This window comes from Neolamprologus multifasciatus, chromosome 1 (assembly GCF_963576455.1).
Source record: "Neolamprologus multifasciatus chromosome 1, fNeoMul1.2, whole genome shotgun sequence".
Classification (NCBI taxonomy): domain Eukaryota; kingdom Metazoa; phylum Chordata; class Actinopteri; order Cichliformes; family Cichlidae; genus Neolamprologus; species Neolamprologus multifasciatus.
In genome coordinates, this window is record NC_140439.1 from 4895161 (window position 1) to 4909775 (window position 14615).

Below are 14615 nucleotides of genomic sequence, written 5' to 3' on the forward strand. Positions count from 1 at the left end.
CTGCACACGTTTTTGAGCTGCTAATCTGCTCAGTTCTTGGCTGGTAATTGTTGAAATGAACTGACTGCGTCTTTGTTTATAAATTAGGGCACTGTTAGTAGATTACTCAAAGATTTTACACTTCCATGGGCATTTGTCTCCAGCTTCAGTGACAAAACTGACACTGCAGCTCTTTGGTAAACCCTGACAGCAGCTTTTCATACCAAAAGAGTTTTTTTGCGCTGGTCAAGACTAAATCTGGCCTTTATCAGGCATCCTGATGAATTGGGTGGGTCACTGGGAGGCTCCCATTAAGTAGGCGAAGGCACTTTCATTTTCTTCTACTTCTCTGACTTCTTTCTGTCAGTGTGTGCATACAAACAGAACGATCAGGCCAGAACATGGACTTAGCGGAGTCTTTAGCTGTCACTTAAAAAGCCATCTCTAGACCCAACAGTCTTAGCTAATTATAATCCAATCTTTAACCTTCCTTTTATCTCAAAAAGTCTTGAAAGAGTAGTTATCAAACAGCTAACAGATCATCTGCAGAGGAATGGCTTATTTGAATATTTCAGTCAGGCTTCAGAGCTCATCACAGCACAGAAACAGCTTTAGTGAAGGTTACAAATGATCTTCTTATGGCCTCTGACAGTGGATTCATCTCTGTGCCAACTGTATCCATGAAGCCAGATAACACACACAAATTAGTTAAATTGCAGGAAAGTTTCTGCTTCATTAATTCAGATAAAACTGAGGTCATTGTATTCAGCTCTGTAGTATTGTAGGGCCCATCCTGCTCGCCCCTGCGGGCGGTCAATCCTTCAAACTCGGGTCCTCTACCAGAGGCCCTGGAGCTTGAGGGTCCTGCAGTATCTTAGCTGTTCCCAGGACTGTGCTCTTCTGGACAGAGATCTCCGATGTTGTTCCCGGGATCTGCTGGAGCCACTTGCCTAGCTTGGGAGTCACCGCACCTAGTGCTCCGATTACCACTGGGACCACCGTCACCTTCACCCTCCACATCCTCTCGAGCTCTTCTCTGAGCCCTTGGTATTTCTCCAGCTTCTCGTGTTCCTTCTTCCTGATGTTGCTGTCATTGGGAACCGCTACATCGATCACTACGGCCGTCTTCTTCTGTTTGTCTACCACCACTATGTCCGGTTGGTTAGCCACCACCATTTTGTCCGTCTGTATCTGGAAGTCCCACAGGATCTTAGCTCGGTCATTCTCCACCACCCTTGGGGGCATTTCCCATTTTGACCTCGGGACTTCCAGGTTATACTCGGCACAGATGTTCCTGTACACTATGCCGGCCACTTGGTTATGGCGTTCCATGTATGCCTTGCCTGCTAGCATCTTGCACCCTGCTGTTATGTGCTGGATTGTCTCTGGGGCATCTTTACACAGCCTGCACCTGGGGTCTTGCCTGGTGTGATAGACCCCAGCCTCTATGGATCTTGTACTCAGAACTTGTTCTTGTGCTGCCATGATTAGTGCCTCTGTGCTATCTTTCAGTCCAGCTTTGTCCAGCCACTGGTAGGATTTCTGGATATCAGCCACCTCCTCTATCTGCCGGTGGTACATACCGTGCAGGTGCCTGTCCTTCCATGATGGTTCCTCGTCTCCCTCCTCTTTCTTGGGTTTCTGCTGCCTGAGGTATTCACTGAGCACGCTGTCAGTTGGGGCCATCTTCGTGATGTATTCTTGGATGTTCGTTGTCTCATCCTGGACTGTGGTGCTGACACTCACCAGCCCCCAGCCCCCTTCCTTCCGCTTAGCGTACAGCCTCAGGGTGCTGGACTTGGGGTGAAACCCTCCATGCATGGTAAGGAGCTTTCTTGTCTTTATGTCAGTGGCTTCTATCTCCTCCTTTGGCCAGCCTATTACCCCAGTAGGGTACCTGATCACGGGCAGGGTGTACGTGTTGATGGCCCGGATCTTGTTCTTACCGTTCAACTGACTCCTCAGGACTTGCCTGACCCTCTGCAGGTACTTGGTGGTTGCAGCTTTTCTAGCGGCCTCTTCATGGTTCCCATTCGCCTGCGGGATCCCCAGGTACTTGTACCTGTCCTCTATGTCTGCAATGTTGCCTTCTGGTAGTTCAATCCTCTCAGTTCTGACTACCTTCCCTCTCTTTGTTACCATCCGACTACACTTCTCCAGCCCGAATGACATTCCAATGTCATTGCTGTATAGCCTGGTAGTGTAGATCAGTGAATTGATGTCTCATTCACTCTTGGCATACAGCTTGATGTCATCCATGTACAGGAGGTGGCTGACAACTGCTCCGTTCCGTAGTCGGTATCCGTAGCCAGTCTTGTTAATGATGTCACTGAGGGGGTTCAGGCCTATGCAGAACAGCAGTGGGGACAGAGCATCTCCTTGGTAGATCCCGCACTTGATGGTGACTTGTGCTATGGGCTTGGAGTTGGCCTCTAGTGTTGTACGCCACATCCCCATTGAGTTCCTGATGAAGGCTCTTAAGGTCCCATTGATCTTGTACAATTCTAGGCATTCCAGTATCCAGCTGTGGGGCATTGAGTCATAGGCCTTCTTGTAATCAATCCAGGCAGTGCACAGGTTGGTCAGTCTGGTCTTGCAGTCTCGGCTGACTGTTCTGTCTACCAGTAGCTGGTGTTTTGCGCCTCTGGTATTCTTGCCAATTCCTTTCTGTGTCCCGCTCATGTATTGACCCATGTGCCTGTTCATCTTAGCCGATATGATGCCTGACAGGAGCTTCCATGTAGTACTGAGGCAGGTTATTGGTCGGTAGTTGGAGGGGACTGGTCCCTTCTTGGGGTCCTTGGGGATCAGGACCGTCCGACCTTCGGTTAGCCATCCCGGGTGTCCCTCGTTAACTAGCAGCTGGTTCATTTGTGCTGCCAGATGCTCGTGGAGTGCAGTCAGCTTCTTTAGCCAGTAGGCGTGAACCATGTCGGGCCCTGGTGCTGTCCAACTCTTCATACTGGAGACCATTTCTTGGATATCTGCCACTGTGATGGTTACTGGACCCTGTTCAGGGAGGTCGCTATGGTCTGCCCTCAGATCCACTAGCCACTGAGCATTGCCGTTATGGGTTGCGTCCTTCTCCCATATGCTCTTCCAGTATTGCTCCGTCTCCAGCCTTGGTGGTGCTGTTCTCTTATTATTGTTCCCTTGCCACTGAGAGTACACCTTTGCTGGTTCTGTGGAGAACAGCTGGTTTATTCTCCTGCCTTCTATCTCTCTGGTGTACCTCCTCAAGCGGCCGGCCAAGGCTGTGAGTCTTTGCTTGGCAGCGTCCTTCTCCCATATGCTCTTCCAGTATTGCTCCGTCTCCAGCCTTGGTGGTGCTGTTCTCTTATTATTGTTCCCTTGCCACTGAGAGTACACCTTTGCTGGTTCTGTGGAGAACAGCTGGTTTATTCTCCTACCTTCTATCTCTCTGGTGTACCTCCTCAAGCGGCCGGCCAAGGCTGTGAGTCTTTGCTTGGCAGCGTCCTTCTCCCATATGCTCTTCCAGTATTGCTCCGTCTCCAGCCTTGGTGGTGCTGTTCTCTTATTATTGTTCCCTTGCCACTGAGAGTACACCTTTGCTGGTTCTGTGGAGAACAGCTGGTTTATTCTCCTGCCTTCTATCTCTTTGGTGTACCTCCTCAAGCGGCCGGCCAAGGCTGTGAGTCGTTGCTTGGCAGTTTCCAAGGCCTCAGGTATGGACAGCTTGCTGTATTTCTTATGCACCTTCTTTGTCGCACCTTTCTGCAACTCCGTTAGTTGGCTAACCTCCCTCCGTGCTACTTTGATCTTGCCCTCTAGCCTCCTTCTCCATGGAGGGTACTGCCCCTTGTGGCTGTTCAACTTGTAGCCAAGCATCTCACTGATCACTGCTGCCGTAATGTAGATCAGCTTGTTAGTGTTGGTAATCGTGGTTGTAGGTATTGTCCGTAGTGCTGCATTAACATCCTCTAGCAGACCTTCTGAGGGTACTTCACGTAATCTTGGTAACCGGCTTCGGGGGATCCAAGTTTCAAGCTTGGCCATGATCCTATATTTCAGGTCAGTTCCTCTCGCACTCAACGATCCTTCTCCTGTCGCACTTGGGGCTATGTACCCAATCTCGGGTGGGGGTGATGATATCTCCCCCCTGACCTGCCGTCCTGACTCCTTGCCGTAGCATTTATGTTGTACCTCGTCAATCTCTAGCTGTGAAAGGAGTCCCTTCTTTCGAATGTTGGAACACTGAGCTACTAGTTGTTTCGCTGTCATTGTGGATGTTGGGTATCGAAGAATCCATAGGTCCCTCATCCTATTCATGTAGCCCCTTCCGCCGGGGTTACTTGCGTAGTAGCATTCCAACAACGCCCTGTTTTCGTCTCTTGCCCATATATGTGTGTGTATATATATATATATATATATATATATATGGTAGACAAACAGAAGAAGACGGCTGTAGTGATCGATGTAGCGGTTCCGAATGACAGCAATATCAGGAAGAAGGAACACGGGAAGCTGGAGAAATACCAAGGGCTCAGAGAAGATGTTATTCCCAAGCTAGGCGAGTGGCTCCAGCAGATCCCGGGAATAACATCGGAGATCTCTGTCCAGAAGAGCGCAGTCCTGGGAACAGCTAAGATACTGCGCAGGACCCTCAAGCTCCCAGGCCTCTGGTAGAGGACCCGAGCTTGAAGGATAAACCGCCCGCAGGGGCGTGCTGGGTGTTTTTTTTTTATACATAATAAAAGAAGATGACATCCGAAGGTGGGGATACTGTAGCGAGTAAAGGTGGGGATACTGTAGCGAAACATTGACACAGATACAAAAATGCATCTGTACTAGAGATGCACGATACCACTTTTTTATGTCCGATACCGATATCATAAATTTTGATATCTGCCGATACCGATATGAATCCGATATAGTGTTTTTTAATCAATAAAACAGTTTTTTTTAATATCTTGCTGCATTTTGTATAAGTTCATACTCAAGTTTAAATAAACAACAACACTAAAGCTATTCTGTTATACCTGTATGTAAAAAATACAACAAAATATTTCATAGTTCAGCAACACTGATCAATCTAATAAACTTAAACCTACTCAATCCTTCCTATTCTGGTATTTTAAAGAGTATTTAGCAGGAATATTAAGCAACCTGACTAATAGGGCTGCAAACTCCAGCAAAAAAAAAAATAAGGGAACCACCCCCACCCTCCACCTCATGATGCTTAATCGACGTAATCAACTTTAATTTGATGCAGTGTGAAAAAAATGCACAGAAATAAATAATTTTTTATGAATAATTAAATAGATTCAACATCTTTCTTCAACAGAACTGCAGACTGCACAGATGGTACCTTCCCAAAGGAAAACGTAGTATAGCTTACTAGGGTATATTAGACTTAACAGTTACTATATACAGTAATGGACTTATATATATTTTACATCAGATTAAAACTTTGGGTGTAAGATTCAGATGATTATTTATTAAAAAGCTCGACATTTTAAATGAGAATAAGAAACAAAAGTATGTCTTTGTGCCCCCTTTTCCCTGTTCATGCCCTATCGGCCCCCCTGGCTAAACTTTGCTAGATCCGCCCCTGCACAGTTACCAGCCGTCAGCTGCGTAGAAAAAGATCCTGGTGTAGAAAGTAATATTAAATAAATTCTAACAACAGCTTATCAAGGTTAAACGTGCTGCTGTTGTTCAGCCGCTGGTTTCCTCTTTCTGGTGAGAAGTGGGCCAAAAACAAAGAAGAGAGACGGACTCGCGACAGAAAAGCCGATCAGCTGATCATTGATCAGTTTCATGATTGAAGTAGCAGCAGGAGAGGGAGAGAGAGGCAGTCGCTCCATATATCGGTTGTTAAGCTTAACGTGGGAATGCTTTACAAACATTCAGAGATGAACTTAAACACTTGCTTTACTTCTCTCTGGGAAAACTTCCTCGGAGATGAAATGCTGGTTTGTTAGCGAGGCTACAAATACACACAGCCGCTCTATCACGTGAGCACACTGCTCCGACGTGCTACGGTTATGAGCCGAGTTACGCCGTGTCGCAAGTTTTCTGAGGTGCTTTTTTGATATTTAATGGATCGGATTACATTTTTTATTTCTCTCCGATATCCGATCCAGTAATTTACGTCAGTATCGGACCGATACCGATACGTAATATCGGATCGGTCCATCTCTAATCTGTACATAAGTGAGACATTTCATACGGTTTGCGCTGTATGACCACATTCCTGAGCTCAACTCTCTGGACTTGTGCTATCAGGCCGTCTGTCTATCCTTTCAGCTTTGTCCAGCCAGTGATGTATTGTGGGTTGCGAGTGTGGAGTGATGAGTAAGGGAGTGAGCGCACTAGGCTGATGTGATGCATACTGATGCTGGACAGAGCTGAAAGAGCCCTGTGTCTGATGAGGGCACCTGCTGAGCAGCCATGGCTGACAAACATCCTCAGTGATGTTCGCTGTTCTATTCTTTCTCTATTACACTTGGTCACTGTCTCTATATGTCTTCACTGAACCCTCTTCAGTCATGTCTGTACCTTTTTCCCCCTCATGGACACAACTCATCTTTCTCTTAATCTCTTTTTACCATCTTGATATATTATTACTGCAGGTTAACCTTGTAAGTTTTAAAGATCTTTCTGATGTTAGATTTACAATCTGCTATGTCATAACCAACAATGGCTCTTCAGTTACTGAACCACTACAAAAAGATGCGTTTCCAAACTGAAACTTTTGGTATATGACTTTGGTTTAAGATTCAGTATAGTCATGAAAATGTTTCTGTTTTAGTCAGACTTCAAACATCTGACATTTAACCTCCTAGGACCTGGCATCCACATATGTGGACATCACATTTTGGGTTATTTAGACCAAAATACTAAATCTTGCTCTACAAGGGCCTGATATCCACTTACGAGGACACTATACTGCTACTCTTCTATCGAAATTTTAAATGAATATCCTCATATGTGGCTCTGATTTTTCTTAGAAACAAAAATTAGGTAAAAATAAATAAATCTGGTAATTCTTTGTTTTTACATTCATCAGGTCCCAATCAGCCCAAATATCAAAGAGAAATTAATAATGCATGTCATGGAAGAGTTCGGGTCTTACGAGGTTAATCCAGTTTTCCTCTTTGACATTTTAGTATTTATTCATGGGCTTTAATTTTGTATCCCTCAAGAATTTTGATGTCCTACCAAATGTTCTTTTGATCTAAAGCAAGGTTATTGAGAATCCTTAGAGACCATGTCCCTCTGGTCTGTACTGCACTGATACAGACACACAGTCCTCTGTCAGGGTTAAGGACAGATCAAAGTTTTAAGTTTTGATACCAGTATTAAATCTGTATTTCTATTTGGAAAATATTAACTATTATTGTTAATAATAACAGTTATGTGTAAGGTAGTATCATGCCCAACTTGAACACCTGCAGAAGCAAATATCTGTGAGAAAAAAAACCTTCCTAATAAGTACTAAAATAATCATACCCGTTGTTTGTTTTTTGTGATTTTTCCTGACTGACTGAATTCATTAGAGGGTCCATTGTCCCTCTTGGGGGGAAACTCCCACAGGGTTTAAATCTGGGACTTTCCACCATTTGAACTGAAGAAGCTTCTTGCATGAGAGGTGAAACGTCTTCAAGCAACTTAAAGAAGTCCAGACGCTTTTCTTTCCAAGCTCCTTAGTTGAAAAAAGCACTTCACAAAAACTTCATGAGAAACTTTAAAAGCAATGTCACTGACTGTTATATCTTCATTCAATTATCTCATTTAATCATGGCTCAAGGTGCTGTACATCTTAAGGTAAAGACCCTACAGTAATTGAAAGAAAACAGAGAAAACTCCAACAATCACATGACCCCCTATGAACAAGCATTTTGGCAACAGTGGGAAGGAAAAACTTCCTTTTAACAGGAAGAAACCTCCAGCAGAACCAGACTCAGGAATGGATGGCCATCTGCCGCGACAAAGGAAAAGGAAGATGGGACAAAGACACACTGTAGAACAGAGCCAGCGATTAATAATAACTAATAATTAAATGCAGAGAGGTGTGTAAACACGTAGTAAGGGAAAAGGGTCACAAAGAAGAAACACACAATGCATCATGGGAATCCCCAAGCAGCCTAGATGCACTGCAGTGTAACTACGGGAGAATTCAGGATCACTTAATCCTGCCCTAGCTATAGAGTACAATGACCTCAGTTTTATCTGAGTTAAGAAGCAGAAAGTTAGTGGCCATCCAAGTCTTTATGTCTTTAAGACATTCCTGCAGTTTAACTAATTGGTGTGTGTTATCTGGCTTCATGGACAGATAGAGCTGGGTGTCATCTGCATAGCAGTGTAAATGTATGCTATGTCTTCTAATGATGCTGCCTAGGGAAGCATGTATAATGTAAACAGAATTGGTCCTAGCACTGAACCCTGTGGAACTCCATAATTAACCTCAGTGTGTGAAGAGGACTCTCCATTTACATGCACAAATTGGAGTCTATTAGATAGATATGATACAAACCACTGCAGTGCAGTACCTGTAATACCTACAGCATGTTCTAATCGCTCTAATAGGATATTATGGTTGACAGTATCGAACGCTGCACTGAGGTCTAGCAGGACAAGCACAGAGATGAGTCCACTGTCAGAGGCCATAAGAAGATCATTTGTAACCTTCACTAAAGCTGTTTCTGTGCTGTGATGAACTCTGAAACCTGACTGAAACTCTTCAAATAAACCATTCCTCTGCAGATGATCTGTTAGCTGTTTGACAACTACTCTTTCAAGGATGTTTGATATGAAAGGAAGGTTGGAGTTTGGCCTATAATTAGCTAAGACTGCTGGGTCTAGAGATGCTTTTTGAGTAAAGGTTTAACTACAGCCAGCTTGAAGGCAAAGAGCAAAACAAACAAAAAATTAAGAAAAGTAGCTGGATATATTTGTTTAACTCAACATACTTCAACATATTTTTAAGATCAATCACTGATAATCTTGTTGCTAATGGAATAACCACATAAAAATGTACAGGTAGTCCATACTACTACTTTGAGGAAGTTTAGGAAACAGACAGTTTGTAGCACATACTTCATGTCGATTAAATTATTATATATTATATTTGACCAGCCCCCCCAAAATCACAATCTAAAGCCAAAATCTATAACTCATCAGTGTCATAGGCTGTAACATAGTTTCTCTACACCGGTTTAATGTCTATGATGTAGAGTCACAGAAGTATCGATACATTGGATGTAAAAAAAAAACAGATTCATTACTAAAATAATGACTGTTAAGTGATTTCATGGTAAGCTGTCTCTAAAAATAGATTCTGGTTTTGTTTTACAGATTTTAACCTTATTTTAAACAGGATTTGATGATTGTTTAAAAAAACAAAAATCAATTATCCAGAATTCGCTGGAAAGTGTTAAAAAAATTCAATCCTTTGACAAAATAAGAATGGTATGCTTATGTCTGATCATATATTGATACAGTTTTGAGTTTCATAGTTTGTGTTTTAACAATTCAAATAAGTAAACCATAAAATCTGAGGTTCCCAATGTTTGCATTTCTTCTTTTTTCTTCCTGTCACACAAACAAACAGTGATACTTGGAGAACATGGCCACATTTAGGCTCTTAGTCATAGCTTCTTGTTATTTTGGCCTAAATGCAATCCACAAGGGGTTTAGTGGGAAGTATCCACTGGAGAAAATACAATATAGCATTTCTGTTTTAGTAGGACTCACACCAAACGCTGGTCAAGACAGCAGGTTGTATTTTTATGCTCCTATTCAATAAGAGCACAACACACAGGAAAGTGACTTAAGTAAAGTTAAAACCAGAGGAGGAAAATGTACAGACTTTCTTTACTTAGATAGAACTATAGATACCTGTGTTTAAAAAAAAATACTCCAATAAAAGTAAAAGTACTGAAGCATCTTTTTTACTCAAGTAAAAGTGAAAAAGTAAAGGCTCTGAAATGTACTCTAAGTAGGAAAGTAAAAAGTAGCTCCTTGAAGGACATTTCCCTGTGATATATTAATATAATAAAATAATATTAGTACATAATAATTCATATATTTAAATATAAATTCTAATTCAATTGAATGCACTCAGTTTGAATCTGTTATGGATTCAGCAGGCGGGGAACGCTTAGATCTGTGCAGTGTCTCCGCATAGGGAAAAGAATCACAACTCAAAACGTCTTGGCCGATTCCCATTTTCTAAACCGACTGCATACTGTATATTGTGTTGTTACTAAACTGTTGGTACAAATTCAGCAAATTAATCTAACCATGACGGCCCCAAAAAGCTGGAGGATACATATGAGAACTGCATGAGAACTTAAATGCAAAACGTAAATGCATATTAGCATGTTACAGTTGATTTAAACCAACACTGACCATGGACACCACAGCCACTGTGCACCAGTCCAGCACAGGGCTTTACAATAAATTAACCACAGTACGACAAGCTAACATCTTTATCTCATACAAACGACTATTTTCAGCAACACACTCAGCGTCAAATTGCACACAACAGTTGGTATGTTTATTTATGTTTGTTAAGCTTGAATTTCAAATTACCTGACACTCCCTTCATGTTTTTTCCATGTAACGCTAGCTAGATTTGAAGTACCGCAACCACAACATATGGACACCCGCACTCCTTTCAGCCCACTTTGACTCCCAGTGGTCCCCAACCCCCGGGCCACGGACCGGAGTCATTTGGTACCGGGCCGCGAGAGTGAGACTCAGGTGTGAAATGTATGGTTTTCAGGGTTTTTATCGGTTTTCAGCGTTATTTTGTTATCGTTTTTATCGTTAACTCGGTTTTCCTGGGTCTTTTCACGTGTGTTATGAATAAATCTTCTTTTTTCAGTACCGGTACTAGTTTAATTTTGTTGTATTTATCCACGACACCTTAAAGACCGGTCCGTGAAAATATTGTCGGGCACAAACTGGTCCGTGGCGCAAAAAAGGTTGATGACCGCTGATCTAGATAAGCGGTCATCAACCTTTTTTGGTCCACGGACCGGTTTAACGTCACTGGTTTAACGGATCGGCCTTTAAGGTGTCGTGGATAAATACAACAAAATAAAACGATACCAACAAGACAAAAACTGTTGTATTTTGTAAATATATTAATAGACACGAATTCACTGTGTAATTGTGTAACTTTATTAGCAGCGTCCTCCTGAAATGCGCCAACAATATGAAGAGTTAGATCCTCCTATCTGCCCCTTAATGCTCTCTGGCCGCTATGGTAACGTGCAAATACTTCTTTCAAAATAAGACACACGACTACAACATGGGAAAAGACTCAGGGAAACCAAGTTAACAATAAAAACCCTGAAAACCATCAATTTATATAAACACTCAAGTACAGATAAAAATTCAGTACAGTAACAAAGTATTTGTACCTCGTTACTTCCCACCACTGGTTAAAACACAGAGAAGTACAGATGACCTCAAACCTGATCAAGCACTTACTCAGGGCAACGATGAAAGTCTGATTGTCCAGGAGAATCCAAAATCCAAAGCCAATGATGACGGCCCCAAACAGCTGCAGGATACATATGAGAACTGCATGAGAACTATCAGAATGAAAGGATGTCACAAGAAATTTGATAGTTACAAACACCACTTCCTTTCCATGATTTTCATGTATTTAAAAAAAACACTTTGATCAAAATTGGTGCTAAAAACTCACTAATGAGAAGCATGAAATTATGTGTTTTCAGAAGTATCTAAAGGTAAACTGTAGGTGAAATATCTGTCAGAACAAATAGGAACACAGTGGAAACTAAACCGTAGGGATTATGTCAAAAGCTGCAAATGCAGAGGGTGAAATGCAGGTACGATGAAAACCCACTCTATTAAGAGTTTTAATGCAACAATGCAAATTGTCCTGAGTTGATTAATTTCTTGACATTTTACCTTTATTTTGACTGAAAGTTGCTGTATTGAATATTCCTAAATATTAGCCAACAAGCCAACAACATGTTTGTCTGTTTGTTTGGAATTATATTTACATTTACATCCCACTGTCTCCAATTTTTTATTGAAAAATATGCAGTTTAACATCACATTGCACTCTGAAAAGAAAGCAAACCTTTGACTTATCAAAGTAGCCACCTTTGGCAGATATAACAGCTGAACACACCTGTGGCACTCTTTCCAATGCAACTCGTCCTGTCAAACCTGCAGCTCAAAGTCTTGTCTTCATCGTTGAAACTGTGACTTGCTTATGCATATCACACAAGCTGTTAACTCTCAGAAACTTGTCCTCTGATTCAGTTGGGGCTTTAGATCTGCCGGACCTCTTTCTGTCAGAGTTTGTTTCTGAGTGGTGAAGGAAACTGTACTCAATGACACCTTAACTTTCTTTGCTATGATGGTCTGTCTCCATTGATAATTGCCCTCTCACCATTTTTGCAGCAACGCACTACTTTGTGCGGTACAAGACTGTTCAGCTGATTTTTACAGTGCGTTCCAACACTGCTAATATGCACAGAGGGGGTTGTAAGTAATCTAAAAGAGTTGAAACAGATGTAGGAATTAGTAGCACCAGCTCTCAAGGCTTGATGAACCTCCGTTGCTGCAGAACAGCTTTAAATTGTTAACCCATTTTGAAGAAAAAAAAAAAAAGCCTTTTTGTATAATTCTAACATGTAGATTACTTTTCAGTTCTGGGTAACCTTACCTTTTTTAAAAAAGGTCTGGCAGTTCACCCACTTACCTTTGTATCATTTCGAGCTATTCATTGGACATGAACGACTTGAATTGCAATAAGTAAATGGACAAATTGGGGTGTTCTAAAACTTTTGACCAGTAGTGTATGCCAAAAGTATTGCAAGCACAATTAAATTCCTTACATGTTAATATTTATAACATGCATGCACAGAACTCACAGCCACTTGCACAAAAAAGCCATCATGCATATGAGAGTGTCTGCGTTGCACTCGCTGCAGACAGGTTGCTTAATGTGCTCAAAGCTGAATCCTGCTTGCATAAACTAACTTCATGTTTCACTGTTTGGAGGGCAGACCAAAGGAAGATTGGTCACTTTGGTGGTCTGTTAATGTTAGTGCCTTAAACTGCCTTACACTGTCAGAGCAAAATAAGCGCTACTTTAAACCATATTTATATATCCATCCTTTTGCTTCTGCTTATCCAATTTAAGGGGGTGGAAAGTCTATTTCAGCTGTCACAGAGCAAAAGGGAGAGTACACCCTGGACAGGAATGCCTTAAATGCCTGGGCCCTTGGTATCCCAACATAACATTGCATTATCTTCTTACAAATCATTGTAACTGACATTGAGACTGCACTGGCAGTCTTCACAAAGTTGAAGGAAGGATGAATGGCAAAATGTACCAAGACATTCTTGATAACAATCGGCTGTCACCCACCAGGATTATGAAGACCAAATGAGGGAGTATGCTTACAAATCATTGTAAGAAGATGATCTGTCCCTAACCACCTGTCAGTGGTTTAATCTTTTGTCATTTTAGTTATATTTACATGTTCAAAATAAACTCTATTCTATTCTGTTCTGTTCTATTTAGCACCGTTTGACACAATCTAAGATTTATAAAATTCCTCTAAAAAGTAGATCTTAGGCCAAAGCATGATATTCTACAATACAAGCTGGGCAGCTTTCCCATGCTTACTTATGTGTTATCAAATGTACTTTGTTATTGTCGGGTTTTTATCTCACTATATTAAGCGCCTTGAGGCGACTCTTGTGATTTGGCGCAATATTAAATCAAACTGAAGCGAACTGAATGGAGTAATAAACTCAATCGCAAACATACAGCTGCTCTAACACCATCCTAAAGGTGCATTTTTCTCCAACAGAACACTTTTATGAGTCACTAGTAAATTTAAAATACTTACAAAGAAGATGAGGTTGAAGAGGAACAAGAAGTACTTGCTCGCTGTCATGCAGCCTTTCCCCATGGTCATTTATCTGTGAACATGAGACAAATGAAGAGTCATAATAGAAATTTACATTAACAGAAGCGGAGATTATTACAGGATGCAGTTTAATTGTAACAGCTTTAGATCAGGGATTATCTTGATGTAAAGAAGTGGCGACAGATGCTGTAAGAATTAGAGACCGCTGTGGATCATGATGATCAGATCAGGACCAGGGGCTCAAATCTAAAAGATTACAGCAGCAAAACCAGTACGACCTCAATCTGTGAGCATGGGGAGACTGCACTGGCATTCTTCATAAAGTTGAAGGAAGGATGAGTGGAAAAATGTACCAGGACATTCTTGATAACAATCGGCTGCCATCCACCAGGATTATGAAGACCAAATGAGGGAGTATGCTTCAGCAAGACAATGATCCCAAACACAGAGCCAAGGAAACTCTCAGCTGGCTTCAGAGAAAGAAGTTAAAGCTGCTGGAATGGCCCAGCCAATCACCTTCATGGATGTTTGTAAGGCTATCATGGCCCAGCGGATGTACAAAAAAACAAAAAGAATAATAACTACAATAATTAAACAGCAATAAAATAACAGTGTCAGTTACCCACTAAGTCAAAGGCCAGTGAATAAAAATGAGTTTTTAATCTGGATTTAGAAACCAGCACTGATGCAGATTGCCTAATGTGAAGAGGAAGATCATTCCAAAGCTTTGGGGCAACAGTA

General features: G+C 41.8%; 1 protein-coding gene across 1 annotated transcript in view; it reads right to left on the minus strand.

The window, feature by feature from the left end:
- Positions 1–14615, minus strand: part of LOC146525170 (CD82 antigen-like) — a 47273-nt gene that overhangs the window by 18284 nt on the left and 14374 nt on the right. Inside the window, exons 2-3 of the mRNA XM_085165578.1 lie at positions 13854–13926; positions 11446–11518 (exon numbers count right to left, since the gene is read on the minus strand). Coding sequence (XP_085021704.1) covers positions 11446–11518; positions 13854–13922 — 142 coding nt within the window. The 5' untranslated portion in view covers positions 13923–13926. The remainder of the gene's footprint in view (positions 1–11445; positions 11519–13853; positions 13927–14615) is intronic.